Source organism: Pezoporus occidentalis, unplaced genomic scaffold, assembly GCF_034315485.1.
Source record: "Pezoporus occidentalis ecotype Australia unplaced genomic scaffold, CSIRO_AGI_Poc_V1 ctg116, whole genome shotgun sequence".
Lineage (NCBI taxonomy): Eukaryota > Metazoa > Chordata > Aves > Psittaciformes > Psittacidae > Pezoporus > Pezoporus occidentalis.
This window is the reverse complement of record NW_026912951.1, coordinates 369,348-388,222: the sequence shown is the minus strand read 5'-3', so window position 1 is coordinate 388,222 and position 18,875 is coordinate 369,348. Positions and strand designations below refer to the sequence as shown.

The following is an 18,875-nucleotide window of genomic DNA, read 5'->3' as shown; positions in this document are numbered from 1 at the left end:
GTAGGTGAATGAGCTGTGAATGCATGTCTGTGCGTATGCTCAGTATACCATGTGTCTTAGTTGATAAATGTGTGGGGTTGTTTTCTTTTTTTCCTGTTAGAATTTGCAGGCATTAAGAATTGAGTTTGGAATAGATGCCTTAACAAGGTACCAAAGTGTTCTTTTTATTTTTAACCTGTACTTTGCTATCAGAGGAATGAATACCTCCAGGACCTTGTTTATTTACAAGCCATCATCTGCACTTCCATGTTGTGAAATGCTCCTTTTTAAATCCACTCTCTGCAGTTTGACCTGTGGCTTGTCAGTATGTTCTGAAAAGAAAGCAAATGCCTTTTCTGTCTGGAGTAATTCTGCATTTTATTTTGTAGAGAACATTTTATTTTGTTTGCAGGGACTCAAGAAGCAAATTAAGTGGTTAATAAAAAGGAAAAAAAAAAATTCTTTCTCCATTTCCTATTATTGCATGTAAGGTAACTGCTAAGAAATGATACTTGAAGTTGTATTTATTATTGTTAGCGGGGTATGATATTTCTTGGCAGAAATGATGGATGACAACTTAAATTTGTGTCCAGGGAATGAAGGTGAACTGTGACAGAGTTATTTATCTTGGGAATGGAGGTTAGGGTCAGGCGAGGCTGGGTGCCTCAAGGCACAAGACATTGACAAATTCATCCTGCAAGCCCCATATCTGAAGCCTTTTGTTTTGGATCCTGGCTACTCACTAAGTGACCCCCATCCTTCATCCTGCCAGTATGTGAAGGATGTGTTGCAGTGCCAGCACTCCCCTTGCCACTAATGCTTGTCATTCACCCTTCTGACAGGCCCAAACCAAAACTGTTCCCACTCCTGAAAGGGAAGGTTAAAATATTTATTTCAGCTCATAATGGCCTCCCTGATTTAGTGGAGTATCATTTTTCCTGTTGCCTCTGTCGTTTGCAGGTCACTAGAAGGACTGAAAACATTCAGTTACTTGGAAGAGCTGATCTTGGACAACAATCTACTCGGAAATGACCTTCTGTTACCCAAGTTACCCCACCTCCATACCTTAACGCTCAACAAGAACCAAATATCCTTTCAAAGAAGTACCTGCAAAATGTCAAATGAGTTTTATGTGTCAGCCAAATTAAAGCATGTGAAATATAGTTCATGTGCAGACAAAGCATTCTCTCGTTTGGCACCTGGAATACTTCACAGTAATTTATTATAGGTCATTCATAAATGAAATGCACCATTATATCTTCCTGTTGCTCCATTTTAGTGAGAGATCTAAGTTATGGCTCTGAAGAAATCTTTCTAATAGATAAAATAGAGAAAGAAAATAATGTCAGTGCTACCAGTGTGCTGCAGTTCCTGTTTGCTTGGGGTTCTGTTGCAGGCTGACCTCTAGTGGAATAGAGAGTGCAGTGAAACGCTACTAAGTTCTTATACTTTAAATAGCTCTTAAAACGTTAAAGTAAAATAAAATAATAATAAAAACCCCACAAACAACAAGAAACGTATACCTTTCTCTATTTTAATGAAGGTGGTAATATACACGATTTGATAGCTGCTGTGCAACCTCAGCTGTAAAAGCAAGTCACTGTGTTCTTGGTGTTCCAACTTTGTATAAATTCCTATAAAATGCTGTCCAAATCAAGGTCTTGATACAATATAGTATTTAGATAGGTGGTTAAGGCCATTCGTAAACAGTCAGTCACTTCTTCCTATGCCCAAAGTTATTGCCTGCTTAAGTTTATTCAGAATAAATATTTCAGTATTTCTGTAAGTACTCTGCTGAGTCAGAGCCCCTAGTCTGTAGGCTCATAGATAATGGTCTCTAAAAACTAATTATCTGCAAGGGCTGGGCATGGAATTGATTATTAAATAATTTCCCATACTTTGACCCTTCTGGAGATTTGTGTAATACATGGTTTTACAAAAGTGAAAGGCAATCAAATTGTTGCCAAAAGGCCAAATGAGGCCTGCAGAGTCTTACAGCACAGACCATGAAAGACTTTTCCTTGTAATTGCAGCGTAAGGACAAGGCTGCTCAACTGCAGGCTTTTATTACAGACAGTGTAAACAGAGAGCAATTTACCTCCTACTAGAGCAGAATCCTCCTACTGAGGAGAATAAAAATAACTGCAGATTCTGTGATTTCTGCACTTATTTTTTGACTCTATAAATAAATAGAAATCAGCAGAGTAACTTTTATTCTCTGCGCCCTGGAAATTTGCCAAGAGTGTCTCTTAAGTAGTAATGATCATTATTGTACTAGGTATTTGGCTAGGTTTCTGGTTAATGCCAGGTTTCTGTGAGTTGGATTCCAGTAACTGCTTTTATTGTTTATTTGATTGTTTTCTGCCATGGTAAAATCTGAACTGATAAGGAATGTAAAGGATCATTTTTGCTGATCCTATGTGTGGTGGTATATCTGGTGTATCATATCTCTTCGTACAAAGTATGAAATGTAAATTTGGCCATAGACCCAAGAACATGTGAGTATATTTGTTGTTTGAGGGGGTATCAAGGACGAGCTTTGCATTTGTGAAAAGCAGGCAGGTGTATTCAATAAGAACTTGGTGAACAAAATCAGAGGGAAAAAATTATCCTGTTAGTAGTATTCTTTAAAGAATTCCTGCTGGTATCACAGACGTACTTAAAATACTGTTGTCAAGTGAGTAAGCTCTCAAAGGCAATGATAACTTGATAAGAAGGATTTGATCTATTCTGGGATTTTATTTTTTTTTTAATTCAATCTTGAAACTATGAAGTTAGAGCTTTGAGGCTATTGAGCTATCCAGGTTCTAGAAATAATGTATGCATTTTGTAGTGTGCTGACAATAATTTAATAGGGGAGTTACAGAAATGCTTGTAAAACACCTAATGTATACAAACTGACCAGAGAAATAAAAATAACCGTTGTCCATCATTAACATTTTGAGCCCTAGGGAGGATCTCTTGTAGGAAAGATACAGTAGTCTTCAGAAGCATGGAGACCTTCCAGATTCCTGTTTTCATTGTGTATACCTGTTTGAAAAAGGTCTCTTTTGGACTTGAACCACTTCTGTTAATGAATGCTTTCTCTATAGAATTCTTTGAAAAATGTTCAAAAAAAAAAAAGTACATTTAATAGAATAGTGAAATCACAGATTGCACTACAGGAAGGACACAGGGGAGCATAGAATACTCATCTGAAACAAAACTTCAACTGGTGGAATATTACCATGTATACATAAATGTCTACATTATATATAGATATGGACAGAGAGATATGAAAACAAACAAAAAGGCAAACTGACCCCTGTGAAAACTGGAATGACATGTAAACTTTAAAACTCATATGAGTATTGCTTATTATTATGGTGCTCTTTTCTATTTCTCATTTTAGTTTGGCTTAATCTTGATCCAGATCCTGCTTTGATAGCTTTGATATGTGGTTCACTTATTGTGTGGCATTGTATGTGTAATAACATTTGGTCCCTCCTGACATAATGTCTGGATACACTCTGCAAATGTGAAAGCTTATCTCTAAATCAAGTAAATACTTAGAACAATCGTCTGATATTTTTTTCTTCAAATACTCGTTTGAGTATTTCAGTTACAGTTAGGCCACTACCATTTTTCTACTAGAAGTGGAAGCAGCAAATTTAAATATTACTATTTTAAATACAGTTTCCTAGTGTTATACCTCAGCTTTTCTGCGATGTGTAACCTGTTGACAATATTTTAAAATGCAACCCATATAACTGCAATACAGAAAGGATTGTTATCAATATTGTGCAGTATTGGATTACGTTTCTCTAACATGTTTTTTTTCACTTGTGCTCTATGTTTCTACAAAAGTCTGATTTACTTTTGGAAAACACATCACCTTAGTTCCTCTATCAGACACAATGGGTGGCAGAAAGCAGTACAGACACACTGGAAAGAAGGGATATTATCCAGAGGGACCTTGACAGGCTTGAGAGGTGGGTCTGTGCAAACCTCATGAAGTTCAACAAGGCCAAGTGCAAGGTCCTGCACCTGGGTCAGGGAAATCCCAAACACAAATAGAGGCTGGGCAGAGATTGGATTGAGAGCAGTCTTGCCAACAAAGTTTTGGGGGTGTTGGTAGACAAGAAGCTTGACATAAGCTGGCAGTGTGTGCTTGCAGCCCAGAAACCAGCCATATGCTGGGCTGCATCAAAAGGACAGTGACCAGCAGGTTGAGGGATTTTCCCCCTGTACTCCCTTCTGGCGGGACCCCACCTGCGGTTCTGCATCCAGCTCTGGGGCCCCCAACACAACAGGGACATGGAACTGTTGGAACAAGTCCACAGGAGGGCCGCAAAGATGCTCAGAGGGCTGGAGCACCTCTCCTATGAAGACAGGCTTAGGGAGATGGGGTTGTTAGCCTGCAGAAGAGAAGGCTGCGTGGAGACCTTATAGCAGGCTTCCAGTATCTAAAGGGAACCTAAAAAATAGGGAGAGGGACTTTTTACAAGAGCATGTAGTGACAGGACAAGGGGAATTGGCTTTAAGCTGACAGATGGCAAATTTAGATTAGATATTAGGAAGAAGTTATTTACTGTGAGGGTGGTGATGCACTGGAACAGGTTGCCCAGAGAAGTTGTGGATGCCTCATCCCTGATATTGTTCAAGACCAGGTTGGGTGGGGCTTTGAGCAACCTGTTCTAGTGGAAGGTATCCCTGCCCATGGCAGGGGGGTTGGGACTACTCGATGTTTAAGGTCCTTTACAACCCAAACCATTCTATGATTCTGTGATAAAATGGGTGGTAGATAGGAAGTTGGTTTTGGAAGAGCACACATCACTACACTCACCTATGCTTGTAGTGGTAAGCCTTCTCCTTTTTACTGTGTTGACTAGATACTAAGAATCAGTCACAGAACTTCTAAATAGATTTATTCCTCTGTGTGTGTTACATCAGTGTGAAGTTTCATGACTTTTCACTGTGCTTGCCATGGCTGGCGTTACAGTTGGACTATACAGTGTAGGCATTTCAATTTCCTTTACACTTCAGTCTTTTTTAGTATTTGGTAAAACTACTCAAAAGGGTAGCAGTTATAATTTGTCAAACATATATACACGTATGCTGAAAATTAGGTGGTGTTCACTGCCTCATTGCAAAGTAGACAAGTCTGATAATGCATGAGATCTGTGATTCTCTGAAGTAAAAGCCCTATTACTTTACTTAGTCCAGTGAGTTGGTCATCCATTAAACATACATTCTATATACTTCTGAAGAATTGATACCAAAATTAGTTTACAATAAAAGTGTTGAATGTAGATGTAGAATTCAGGTATTGAATCTAGGTCTAGGTTTTGAATGCTTTAGAAGAAACCCAAAATTACTTAGAGCTCGGCAGAATGCCCTTAGTGGTATATATGTTACTTATGGCAAGATAAGTTATCAGTATGGTTCAGATCTAAGGATTATATGTTCTTGAGCCTTTGAAAACCGCATGGATAGAGTACCTTAACTGAAGAATGTACCAATAAGTATTTGTGGTATAATCTGTCTTTGCAGAAGTCTCATCATAATGCCTAACAGTTACAGCTTTATTTAACCCCCAGACTGTAGACTGTAACTTATTTTGCCTTTGTGCTGGTTCATACATTGTCCTGAAGTGCTTGAAGGCCTAGAAGGCCCAGTCTGACCAGAATCTCGCTAGGTTAGGTGCTGAAGACATCATGTTTAGGTTGAATGGGTAAGTTCAAGACATAAATTGTCTGCTATTATGTACAATTCCCTATCTCCACTAAACGAAGATGTAAGCTGAAATGGTTGCTGTTACACACACACACACACACACACGCACATGCACACACACACACACAGAGCAGTCTTTTTGTATATATGTCTGAGCTCTCCATGCCGTAGTTGTGGATTTGACTAAATCTGACTGTTGCTTGTTGGACAACTGCAGGACCTGATGAGCCAAAAATCTTTCTTCTAGAATAAAATGTACTTGAAGTAAAAATTAAGTAATGTAAATGTCTAATGCCAAATGCCAAACATCTGTGGAAGAGGGAGGTAATTTTCAGTCCAGGTGATTCCTTATCCTGTTCTACAGCAGTGCTCAGACGGGTTGAACTCCATATGTCAGAACTTTAAAAAAAATTGTGAGCAGCTGCTTTATTCTTGATCATTTCTGTGCTGCTTTGGGAACCTTAAGCAATATTTGGACAGAATAGTGTTAAAAAAAAGGGTAAAAATCCAAACAAAAACAAACCTTGAAAAAAAGGGACATATGGTTTCAGGATGGAAGTCTCTAGTCAACCAGAAATACAATTTGATTACAGGAATAGAAATATATCTCCTTTTTCTCACATTTGTGTACCTAACAGTGTTGAAACCTGGTCTTCAAACCTGAAGCTTTGGAAGCATGGGCTTTCTGAAATACCCCTAAATGTGCTGGCAACTCTGGCTACACACAGGAAACTAATGCTGCTCCAGTAGGCAGAACGTGATTTTCTTCCCCAACTATTCAGCATGCAGGAAGCTCTCCATGAGATATATGGACTCAGTTAATTGCAACCTGTGCTGCACCTTTTCTTTCTTGAGTAAAATGGTTTTAAAATACCATTTAAAATACAAGTCCTTATCTCAAGGCCTTATCTCCCTACCAGAAAGGTTTCAGGCCAGAACGTGGCATACAAGTGACTGTGCATGACATCCTATTGCACATAGAGAAGGGGAAAATGTATACTTGCATACTGCAAGCTATTTCTGTGGGTATCCAACCTTGAAGACCTAGCACATTCTAATGGAAAAGCGTTCAGGTGGCAAAGATCTTTTCACACTGCATTCGGATGAGAATTGGTAGCTTCTGCTTCAAGGCTATTTTGCCTGTGGACTAGTTTGTGATTGCTACATCATGTTTGTGATAAATTTAATTGGAGCAAATGTTTCAAATGGTAATAAATACCCTGTTCATTTATGACTCTGGTAGAAGTGCTGTCCAGCTGTTTTAATGTTAGGTTGATTGCAGCACTTGCATGACAGATGGTTAGTTGGCAGAAGACTTTTGAATGACAATTTGGGGTCTTTCTATGCAGTGGTCTGTAATTCTGTGTGATATTTCTGATATTCTCTTTATATTAAAAAAATATTTTGAATGTGAAATTGATTGCTCTTTACTTTGTCACTTTGCTTCCAAGAACTTCCAAAAGCAGTAATCATAGAAGGTCATTAACACAAAAAGCTCTCCTGTGACTCTTCTGGGGAAGTGGGATGGCTAAAAATTTGAAAAGACTATGTAGAATTTTTTGAAAGAAAATGGTGGAGCAACTTGGAAAGCACTGAGAGAGAACAAGAGTGGTTACTTTTCTCATAAAGTTAATGCATTTGATTGTGTGACTAGTAAAAATTGCTGACAGAGAAAAAGGTTACAGAAAGAAATCCCAGATTCTCTTGCATACTTCATACTATATTAAAAAAAAAAAAGAGTGGTGAGATAGTAAATATGTATAGATTTGTTTGGACAGTTATAGGTTAGCATAGCTTTTCTGTAGAGTTGCATAAAATAATTTCATTTGAAAACTGTTATCAAAGGTTATGTTTCTGCATAGGTTTGACCAACAGTTGTCCCTGAGCATCAACCATGCATATGGTTATGCCAAGAATACCAATAAGTGAGGAAGCTGTATGGCATTTTGGCATGACCAGCATTAGTCCTCAGTAACTTTTAAATCACAGCAATCCTTCCTCAGTAGTAGTCTGGAATACTGTGGAACTAATCCTTGAAGGGTTTGTAACGAACAACAGTCCTGCTAGCACTAGAAATTTAATGCAGGCTACAGGATTTTCTGCAAAACAAATAAAAATATTATGGTCTTGCTTAGCCAGAGAAGGGAGGTACATAATTTGCTTTGGATTTTGCTTATTCTTTTTGTATTCTGGAGAACCTCAGAAACTATGGTATTGGGTACCAGATAATGAGTGAAAATAGACAAGACAGAAGATTCTTATTTGTAGGATATTTTTGATTACGTAAAACTATATTGCACTGCAGCTTAACTGGACCTACCATAGTACTATATTTTCTAAATAATTATATTGCTAATGTCTTAATATTGCTGGTAGCATTTGTTTTTCTGAACAGAAAATATGGTGACATGGTTGTGTGTGCGTGTGCATATGTATGCTGTCAACAGTCTACTGTAAATATGCACGTGCAGTGTACGTAAGTGTAACATAATGATGAGACATAAAAAAGTTAATCTGAGTGTTTCCCAAATTTGAAACTAGGAATAGTGCCGAAAATCAGTATAGTCTTTTGATGAGACAGAATTTTAAAGTATGTCTAGTATGTTTCTGTGAACTATTCATGGAGGCCAGGTTGTGTTTTTGGAGGGGCCATTGTTCTGTATAATTGCTGAGAAGGAATGATTTAGCTAAAGAGCTAAAGGGCTTAAAATTTTTGTTACAAGTTTTTATTTTAGTCAATACCTGTTAAAGAGGCATCAATAGATTGGTAGTGATGACACTGTTGAATTAAGAGGTGGAATTACTACACTAAGGTAATTTAATTGTCATCACAGTGACACATTCAACCAGTTTTCAAACAACAGACCTTAGTGTAGTCTTTGCATCACTGTTACCTATTCACCTGGTGAAATGGTGACTTTAGAAAGACCAGTTCAGGGCTGTTGTCAACGAAATTTAAATAAATAAAATTTAACTAGCACTGTCCATGCATTTAATTGTGGTTTTCCTATTTGGAGGAAATGGAACTGAAATTGATCTTAGAAATGGCACAGCAGGATTTTGCAACTCTTTGGATCTGACTGCACCAATATAGCACTCCTTACGCTGCCACAATAAACCATAAAAAGGAAGCTGGCAGGAAAGTTTCAGACTTGCTTATGATTTTCTCCTTCTGTATTTTTCCAGCACTGTATTAAAAAGCCTTTACACTTTTGATGGCATCATATAGTTACAGTATTGTGATTAAAATAAATATATGACATGCTAATTAACAGTACACCAGAATTGCATCATGACTTATGACTCATCTCTGAGAAACAATCATGAGAATTTGAATGGGATATAATTATTTTTTTCCTATGTGCTTTGTAAAGAATAACTGTGATGGCAGGTAGATGGGGTTTCTTGGAATAATAATCTGTACCTTGCTTTTTTTTTTTTTTTTTTTTTTTTGTTAAGAGGTACAAGAAAAAATAGTTTACATCATAGAATCATAGAGTAGTTTGGGTTGGTAGTTCTAGTACCTGCCACGGGTAGGGATACCTTCCATTAGAACAGGTTGCTCAAAGCCACATCCAGCCTGGCCTTGAACACTGCCAGGAATCTGGGGCATCCACAGTTTCTCTGGGCAACCTGTTCCAATGTCTCACTAACTTCACAGTAAAGAACTTCTTCCTAATATCTAATCTAAATCTGCTGTCTGTACGCTTAAAACCATTCCCCCTTGTCCTGTCACTTCATGCCCTTGTAAAAAATCCCTCTCTAGATTTGTTGTAGGCCTCCAGAACAGGATTTTTAATTATTTTATTTATGCTGTAACTGCTGATTCTGTCACAAAACAGATAATTTTTGATAATGATAAGCCACAGGTTGGTTTGTTCTCAGGTGTTGCTGGTGCCCTAGTATTTTGGGGCTGTCCAAGCCTCCAAAACTTCAACTTTTCTGTGAATTAGTGACCTTCTACATTTGAGGTGATTATGTCAGATTCTTGGGGTTTGTCCTGTGCACATATTTCTGTTTCTGTTGCCACTGAAATGGAAGTGATCCTAGGCTGCTAAATGTTTATTTAATTTGAGGGACATGAGTAAATGATAAAAGGCCTGGAGAGTCTCACGCTGAACTACATGGTAAGAGGTCTGTGTGAGATTCCTGGTCACCTCTGTCATAAAATTTTTAGGGAGGTGTTTCTGCATCTAAAATCAGTGCTGGGGGTTTTGATATGAGATACTAGAATCTAGACTCTACTTGCCAGATTTGAGGAGATTTAGATTTTTGGGGTTCAGTTTACCAAATACTGTTATGTACCCAAAGCTCTTACTGAATTTGTTGTGTCTCCCTTTTGCCTGCATTCTGTAGGACTTTGATGCATAGTCTCACACTTTTTTGCAAATCTAAGCTGACACTGCTCTTCATCATTATATATCTAAATACTTTTTCATATTTGCCTTTAAGTCTGCATGGTCAGATGGGAGTTAGAACGCTTGTCAGCAAATTGTTGAAGAGAAAAGCTTCTACCCCTGAAAAAGCTCTACTGAATTGCCAGGTATTCTGCATATTTACTCCATAGAAGAGGCAAAAAGTTTGGGTGGTGGCTTGTTGTGTTTTTTGGTTAGTTGGTTTGGTTTTTGTTTTTTTGGTTTGGTTTTTTTTATCCTTTTGATAGGTAATGGCCAGATACAATCTAAGCCTTTCAATAGCTAACCCTGTGTGAGTTTGCTGTTATGGAAATCATCTTTTGTAATAATAAACTATTTCTCTCAGGGAATCTTTTTGTAACTTAAGCCATCCTTCAAGAAATTAAGTGTTTCTCCTGTCTGAGGCAGGGTGCCAGATTCAAGCATGTATGTAGCAGTCTTAGGAAACTTTTAAAAAGGCTTTCGCTTGAACATATGTGGAAAAACAGCTTGTGACCTTCCCATCACAGTCACATATGTCCTGAAAAAGCCATAAAAAAGTTTATTCAAAGCTTGAGGTCCAGATATGAGAAGATGAGAATTAGCACCAGACTTTAATTGGGAATTCATCCTGGCTACCAAAAATCATTAGTATCTGATGGTGCTACAAAAAGACCATTTTCTTAGGTTTTGGTTGATTACTTGCTGGCATATAACATTCCATAATATGGCTTTGCCAAGCTAAAAGTTAGCATTTTTACCTTTTTAGTTAATTCATAGAACTAATTTCAAGCCTTCATTTTTCTCATTCATACAAAGTATTTGAGTATGATTCTTTATGCCTTATGGGACAGAACATTAAGCGTAGATACACTTATTTTCATCTATTAATATTAGTAATTATTATCATTAACCCCATGTGTGTTTGGAAATAAAATAAAACTTAAGGCTTGTAAACGGAAGGCTGCATTTTTAAGTGAAGCTGCTTTTTCCATTCTGTATTGCTTCTGTTGTCCTTAAGATATTGGGGTGAAGAAATAAAGCAAGTTCCATCAGCTAAAAATAACAAAGATAACAGAAACACATAAATCAAGTATAAATAATAACAACACGAGTGAACTGAGGATTTAAAACAATGGTTGTGGTCTCTAACAGCAGGAGTGGATAAAACCGCAGCGATTAAATGCCCTTTAATGGTTTAAAATAATTTATTATTATTGCCTAAGTCAGTTTTTAAACAATGAAAACTTCTTACATGCATATGTATGATATCTCTTTTGAGAATCACACCATTTTCTTTGCATGTAAATTAAAAAAAAATAAAAATGTATAGTTTGAGCCTTGGAGACTGTCACACTATAGTTTACCAAATTAATTTATTTGATCAATCAACAGTGTGCAAATGGCTGAATATTGTTATGCATAAACCTAGCTGTGATTTCCAATATTGCAGTGATTATATCGTTTAATATAGTTTACAATATCAAAGGTGTATTGTCATTACTTAAATTCTGAGGAATATAGGTTAAAAGCCTCATGAATACCAAATTATAAGGCTATTTTAATGAAAAAAAAATGTGCTTTAGAGGACTTTAAAGCTTCATCTATAAAATACTTGTAATACTGAAGTCTTTAAGTTGCACTTAGTGAAGCATTAATTGACATATACTAATTGAGTAGTTACAAATGTGTTACTGGGACATTCAAAATATTTTTATGCTGGGAATGAATGTCAGTTGTTGTCATTTGACTTTTTTTTTTCCCTTTTTTTTTTTTTCTTAAACTCATTTTCCAGTGGACTGAATATATTAGTGATGAATGTGCTGTGAAACTAACTGTTTGTTTCCATGCTGGAAAAGTTTCATGGCTCCAGCAATTGCTAGCCATTTTACTGCACGGCATCCATCATTTTGTCAAAGTTTTAATGTTTTTTACTGAACCACCTAGGAAAGAAAGGGGGAGAAAAGAATGACAAAACAGCCAAATTCTTTCGTTTCATGCCAAAAAAATGACTGAAGTTTATCCTTGTTTGCCATTGGAACAATTAATGTGACATTTTCCCAAATGCCATACTAAACTTGATTGTCAGTTATTGAAATGTATGTTTATATCAGGAGTGGTGCAATTCTAAATGCTTTTTTCATCAATGTCATTGAATCCTTAACCCACAACCTTTGAAACATAACAGAGTTAGAACGCCTTTTGGACCATTTGGCTGAAGTTGTGCCCTCACTACAGTATCTCAGTTTGCTTGGAAACATGGCATGCCCAAATGAGCTGGTCTGCAAAGAGAAGGATGAAGATGACTACCAGAGGTACAGGTTAGTGTTTCCACTTGTAAATGTGGTAAGGTATGTCACTTTTGTTTTGTTACTGGAGAAATACTGAACTGAAACCAACTCCGAGTCTCAAACCAGATCTGCACTCTATTGTGAAAGCATTGTTTCATGTTCTGCAATGAAACACCTGGGAATTTGAATAACACCATATTGGTGAGATCACTCTCAGGAACCCATTTCAAAAAATATTTCAGTGCTGTACAGCTCATGTTTGAGTTGAGCAGGTGTGCACAGGATTTCCTGAATGTAAGTGCTCATAGGTGCCTACTTACAAGCCTGCCTTTCTGTAAAGCAACACTTAACATATGCGAAGGATGACAGTCAATAAAAAAACCCGATCACTACACTCAGCCAGTTGCATTGTCTTCTGCTAACATTGGATTATGGTGATGAGTTTCTTCTCTAGGCACTATTAAAGGCACTATTATCTCTAAGGTACTATTAAAGAACATAGAAGAAAGGACTCCTGTGTTGTGCTGCTTTACTCAGAGTGGTTAGTGTTTAGATTAAAATACCCCCCCCCCCCCCGGTATCTCTATAATGCCTTTTTAATGAGCTAGATTACACAAAAGGTCATCTGGAAATTAATATGGAAGCCTGATAAAATACCATATGTCCAATTGATCCAACTGAAATGTTGCAAAAAATTGCAAGGGTTATTTTTTAATAAATAAAGTTACTTGTGTCTGGTGACTGTAAGTATATGTCCAAAATCTATGGAATATCTGCTGAAGTGACATAATTTTCCTATTTATAACTTTAAAGGCAAGCAATTAAAAAAAAAAAAACAACACAAAAAAACCACCAAAAACAAACCGACAAAAAACAGAGAAGTAGTTGGAATTCTTTTTCCTTGCGAATGTCTGATACAGGGTTTCAGTCTCTGTGTGCTGGTACTTTTCACATCAGCTGAAAATGGCTGTCTGAGGCGAGCCAGAGCAAAGCAGCACCAAGCAGCACTAGTCACCATGCTGTAACTTTGCAGAGCCTGAGCTTACTTTTTATCAGCAGATCACCTGCAGTATTCAGAGTTATATAGTAAACCACTGATTTTATCTTCATGTAATCCAAACTCTGCTGTAGGAGTTATTATAACACAATACAAAGTGACAAAGACTAAAAGCAGGTTTATTGGGAAATGGCATGAATTCCATGCACCAGTTTATTGCTTGAAAATGCTGTAGGATGAAACAGCAGCGCAGCAGTCTTGAGTGTGGATATGTTTTTTATTTTGTTCTAAATTTTTGAGCTGGATTTCTAGGTTATCTTTAACCTAAATACTTTCATCTTCTAATGATTCAACTTTTGAATCCAGTTTACCTGTGGAGTTTTGGTTTTCACCACTTAGAGCAGCCTAAATTCAATAAAATATTTTCCCATTGCTTTCACACTTAAGTGGAAGGTATGGCTACTATCCAGCTTGCAAGAGTCTGAAAGTGCTGTCTCTATGTAAATTTATGTGACATTTGCTCTAGAGAATTGCTTAAAAAATGAATTATATTTCTGCAGTTTACTGTTTTTCACTTTAAGTATGTTTTCTGACAATATGTCTCCTATTAATCATTTAAGCAAAAGTAGTACATTAAAGGAGCCATTCAGAGGCAAGAACCCATGGTTCATTTAGTGCTGTCTGAAAAAATTCTTTATTGATTGACATCCTCTGTGGTTATGTGATGTAATATTTATAGTATGCCACACAGCCATACATCAAAACAAGAATGTCTGTTGTTTCATTTCAGTGCAAAAATGTTGATTTCAGGGAGGTCAAGGTAGTTTTAGGTCATCTCATGGCAAACCACCCTGTCAAAGTGTGAAGTGATTGTATTCATGCATCTGTTTGAAACTGCAACATTGTTTCAGTTTTCTTTGCCCTCAATTTTTCAACCACTCTTTTTTCTTTTTCTTTTTTTCTTTTTTTTTTTTTAATTAAACTAGGTTAATTAAAACTCTTTAAAGAAAAAAGAATGGTCTTGTAATTAGTTGAATGATTTGTGGCTCTGCTGTAATAATTAAATCTTTCTGATCGTTTTCTCTAATTATTTGTTACACTATATGAAATGCATTTCTAAGTCAACATTAGACTCAAAACCCCCCAAAATGTCTGTCTATCTGTTTCTTTATCTAGTGGGAAATGTATTCACCTACATGGTGGAATTGATTAGAAACACTCTGCTAATTTTATTCTGAATAGCTAAATCAGAGTTTTGAATACATGTTCTGAAGCGTCTAGGACAATTTTTTCTTCCTTCTCTGAAGTCTGCAGATGTATCTCACAGATTTAGCAGCAGTAAGCTCTCCTGAGTGAGAAATTATTTGTATTTTATCAAATGTATTGCTTCAAGTCTCAAAAGCAAATGTCTGATATGGCCTTAATCTTTTTTTTTTATGGTTTGGAGTAACTTCTTTTTCCTAAAATTTTTATTTTTTTTGAGAAAATTTGTCACAAATAAATCATCAAAAGATTGCATTTCAGTGAAGCCAAATTATATAAACATTTTGCTTTACCATAAAATTTTATTCTGAATAGGAACTTCTTCTAGTAAATTTTTGCAGTGACCATTGGAACCACAGTTTCATTTTTCATTGAGCTTTAATTTCATTCCTACTGAGTTCAATTAGAGTTCAGGCTATTTAATTCCTCAACCAGAAAGAGAAAGGTGCTAGAAATTAAAGCTTTACTTAATCTTCTCATTCTAACAAACTGAAACGATGTGTAAAACCCCAAAATCTCAACCTTGAAAAAGTTCAGAAAATCAAATTTTTAACAAATCAAGGTCCAGTGATTTACTGTGATATTAGCAACAGAGATAAAAAATATTACATATTTTAAAAATAATCAGGTTTTCTTATAAATACTTGGAAAATTTATGAAACTACACTTTTTGTGAAGAATTTACAATCTGGTATCTCAGGTAATCTGTTGTTATACCTTTTCTATCACTGTTAATAATAAAACTTTTCCCTAGGTTTTCATTATAAATAGATTTTATACAAAAATATTGTTGTGACTTTTTCACAAAGTAATTTTCTTTTTTCTAAGAAACATGTGAGTGTGATTTTCTTTTTTTTTACAAAAGCTGTTTTTTTCCATCCCTGTTAATTCCTTTCTGCCTTTCAAATGTGTAGAACAAATTGATGAAAACTTTTCTATGTTTGTTACTGGAATTTTTGTTTGGACAGAAGAAAATGGACAGTTCCTTTCTGTGGAATTTTTATAGGCAAACTTAGAATCATAGAATAGTTTGGGCTGGAAAGAACCTTAAGATCATCAAGTTCAAACCCCTTTGCCATGGGCAGGGACTCCTCACACTAGACCATGTCACCCAAGTCACTGTCCAACCTGGCCTTGAACTCTCTCAGGGATGGGCAATCTGTTCCAGTGCCTCACTACCCTCACACTAAAGAACTTCTTCCTTATGTCTAACCTGAACTTCTCATTGACTGTTCGTTACAAGTCTCCATTTGGACATTGAGCCATTGACCTTAACTCTCTGTGTGCAGCCATCCAGCCAATTCTTTATTAACTGGGTGGTCCATCCATCAAATTTATGTCTCTCCAGTTTAGAGACAAGGATGTTGTGTGGGACAGTGTCAGACGCTTTGCACTTGCCAGTGAAGACTGAGGTTAAGAAGTCCTTGAGAATCTAAACCCTCTCCAAATCAAGGGTAACCTGTTCTCCCTTTTCCTTATGGAGAGAGCCCACATTATCCTTAGCCTGTCTTTTGTTTGCAACATACCTATAAAAGATGTTCCTGTTACCTTTGATATCTCTTGCAGGACTCAATACTAATTGGGCCTTACCTTTCCTAACCTGACTCCTAGTTTCCTTGACAAGTCTCTCTATTCATCCCAGGTGCCTGTCCTTACTTCCACCTTCTATAAGCTTCTTTTATCCTCCTGAGTTTTCTCAGCAGCTCCTTATCCATCCATGGAGGCCTCCTGGCCTTCTTGCCCTATTTCCTTTTAGTCATCATGCAGCACTCCTGAGCTTGGAGCAGGTGATCCTTGAATATCAACCACCATTCTGGGGCCCCCTGCCCTTCTGGGCTTTATCCCATGGAACCTTACTGAGCTGGCTCCTGAAGAGGCCAAAGTCTGCTCTCTTGAAGTCCAAGGCAGTGAGCTTGCTGCACGCTCTTCTCACTGCCCTAAGGATCATCTCATGATCACTGCAGCCAAGCATCTGCACTGCACTGCACTGCACTGCCTTGGAGCATCACATTTCTCACCAGCCCCTCCCTGTTGGTGAGTACCAGGTCAAGCATGGCGCCTCTCCTTGTTGGCTCCTCTATTACTTGCAGGAGGTAGTTGTCTTCCACACAATTGAGGAACCTCCTAGATTGCTTGTGCTGGGCCGTACTGTCCCTCCAACAGATATCAGGATGGTTGAAGTCCCCCATGAGAACAAGGGCCTGTGAGTGTGAGGCTGCTCGTATCTGTCTGTAGAGTGCTTCATTTACAGAGTCCTCCTGATCAGGTGATCTGTAGCAGACCCCCTCATTAATGTCCCCCATCGCAGTTCTCCTGTTGACTGTAACCCACAAACTCTTAGTTGGCCCCTCCCCAGGCAGCATTCCACATTCTCCAGCCTATCACTGACGTAAATAACTACACCCCCTGCCTGTCTGCCCTGGCCTGTCTTTCCTACAGACAACCAAACAAGTTTGGTTGTTTTTAAAACCTTTGGTTTTTTTTTCCATCATTGTAAAATGTCTTTAGTTTCTTTCTGCTAAACAGATGCTTTAAGTTCTCTACTTTTTATCTTCTTTTTTTAAGCTTTCTGTATTTTGGAGGTGATATTTTGTAAAGGGATATCTTGGGGGTGAGGAAGAGGAAAGAATATCTAAAATGTCATGGTGATAGGAAAATTTTAAAAGCTCTTGGCTCAAACAGGAAGCAAGAGACACAGAAAAAAGAGCCTGCAAAACAGTGTGTCCTCTAAAATAACCTACTCTACAATCTCTGCTTTGAAGATTGTGTGAAAGCAAAGGTCATGACCTGGAGATCAAAGTAACAGAAGTCAACAGAGTAATTGCTGGTTGCTTCTCTTGTACCCGCACTTGGTCAGTCCTGTGGGTGTATTGTTTGCAGTAAAAACTTCAAACATCGTGTTACTGAACTGTGAAAAATCATCTGGGTCAGAATGTATTAGAAAGCATTTGTGAATGCTGCAGGTGACCTCACCTATTTTCATTAAAGCGATATGATTGTGAGAGATGTATGCCATGTGTGAAGTTTTCAGTGCTTGTTCATTCTTCTTTGCTCCTTATTGACATTTCCTGGAATGATGCATTCATTAAGTGCTGTTGACATGGAAACAAGGGCAAGTGGAAACAAATGCCTGAGTTTATTTTAAATTAGCTTAAAAGTACATGTACTAGATATACTATCTTTGGCAGGGGGAGCAAATGGTGATAACCTTATGAAGTCCTCTTAAGGTTTAACAGCAAGAAGGGAAGTGCCCGCATTTTGTATGGATTAACTTTTCAAGCTAAATCAGCTATTCCCACCCCAGAGGTTTGATTCTGTGAAATGCTGGGTCCTCTTACAGCATTTTCAGTTTCCTTTGTTTTGTTTTATTGTGGTTTTGTTTTGGTTTAGTGTTTGTTTTGTTTGGTTTTTTTTAATTGAGACAAAACCTACTAAGGTATTTTAAACAGTCTTGTGACTGAATTTGGACGATAATACAACTACATAAATGCATATTCAAAAAGTAGTGGGAGATTGGAAGTCCTCACTCATTAATGAAAATAATGCTAATATATTTGGTCAATATCACTGAATTTATTGTTAAAGCTGTCTTTTAGCAAGAGGGATCGAAGTCTATGGTACTTTTGTATATGGTTTTTATGTACTTAAGTAGATGCTTAGGGAGATGCTTACATCCGTATGATCTATGAATCTGTGCTACTTCACTATTTGCATGAGGCCTTGTCTGTTCTACAGTACCTGGGAAAAACCCTGTATCAGATAGACACACAACTTCCATCTGAGATAAGCAAATGTAAGGGTTTATGAGCAAGGGCTCTTATAATGTTTTTGTTCAGCCAAATAAATTGAAGTCCATAATATCCCAATTTGTCCGTACTAACACAGTAAATCAAGACATAACTATAATCATTTTTACATGTGTAAAGACATTTTTCTAATTCATAGAGGTCTTTGCTACATTGAAGTAAAGCAAAAGATGATATAGGATTAGGAGGCAGTCTGGATTTCTCAGTGCTTTGAGAGCCCTTTGGGATCATGTGCGCTAAAGTTACACAGAGGCTATGTATTACTCTGACATACCTCATGACAACATCATACCCTCTGTTCTGGAAGATGTTGGTTTAAGTTTTTGACCTGGCTTCCTTAACTCTGTATTGAGGAAGTTTTGTTGCAGATAGAAATTCTGCAGCCAGTTCTATGCTGTTTGGTGGGGTAAGGGTAGGGGTAGGGAGTTAA

General features: G+C 37.2%; 1 protein-coding gene across 2 annotated transcripts in view; it reads left to right on the top strand.

Annotated features, from left to right (window-relative positions):
* Window positions 1-18,875, top strand: part of LRMDA (leucine rich melanocyte differentiation associated) — a 677,461-nt gene that overhangs the window by 365,337 nt on the left and 293,249 nt on the right. For both annotated transcript variants that reach the window (XM_062639160.1, XM_062639150.1), the window contains 2 exons: window positions 940-1,071; window positions 12,275-12,409. In XM_062639160.1, coding sequence (XP_062495144.1) covers window positions 940-1,071; window positions 12,275-12,409 — 267 coding nt within the window. The remainder of the gene's footprint in view (window positions 1-939; window positions 1,072-12,274; window positions 12,410-18,875) is intronic.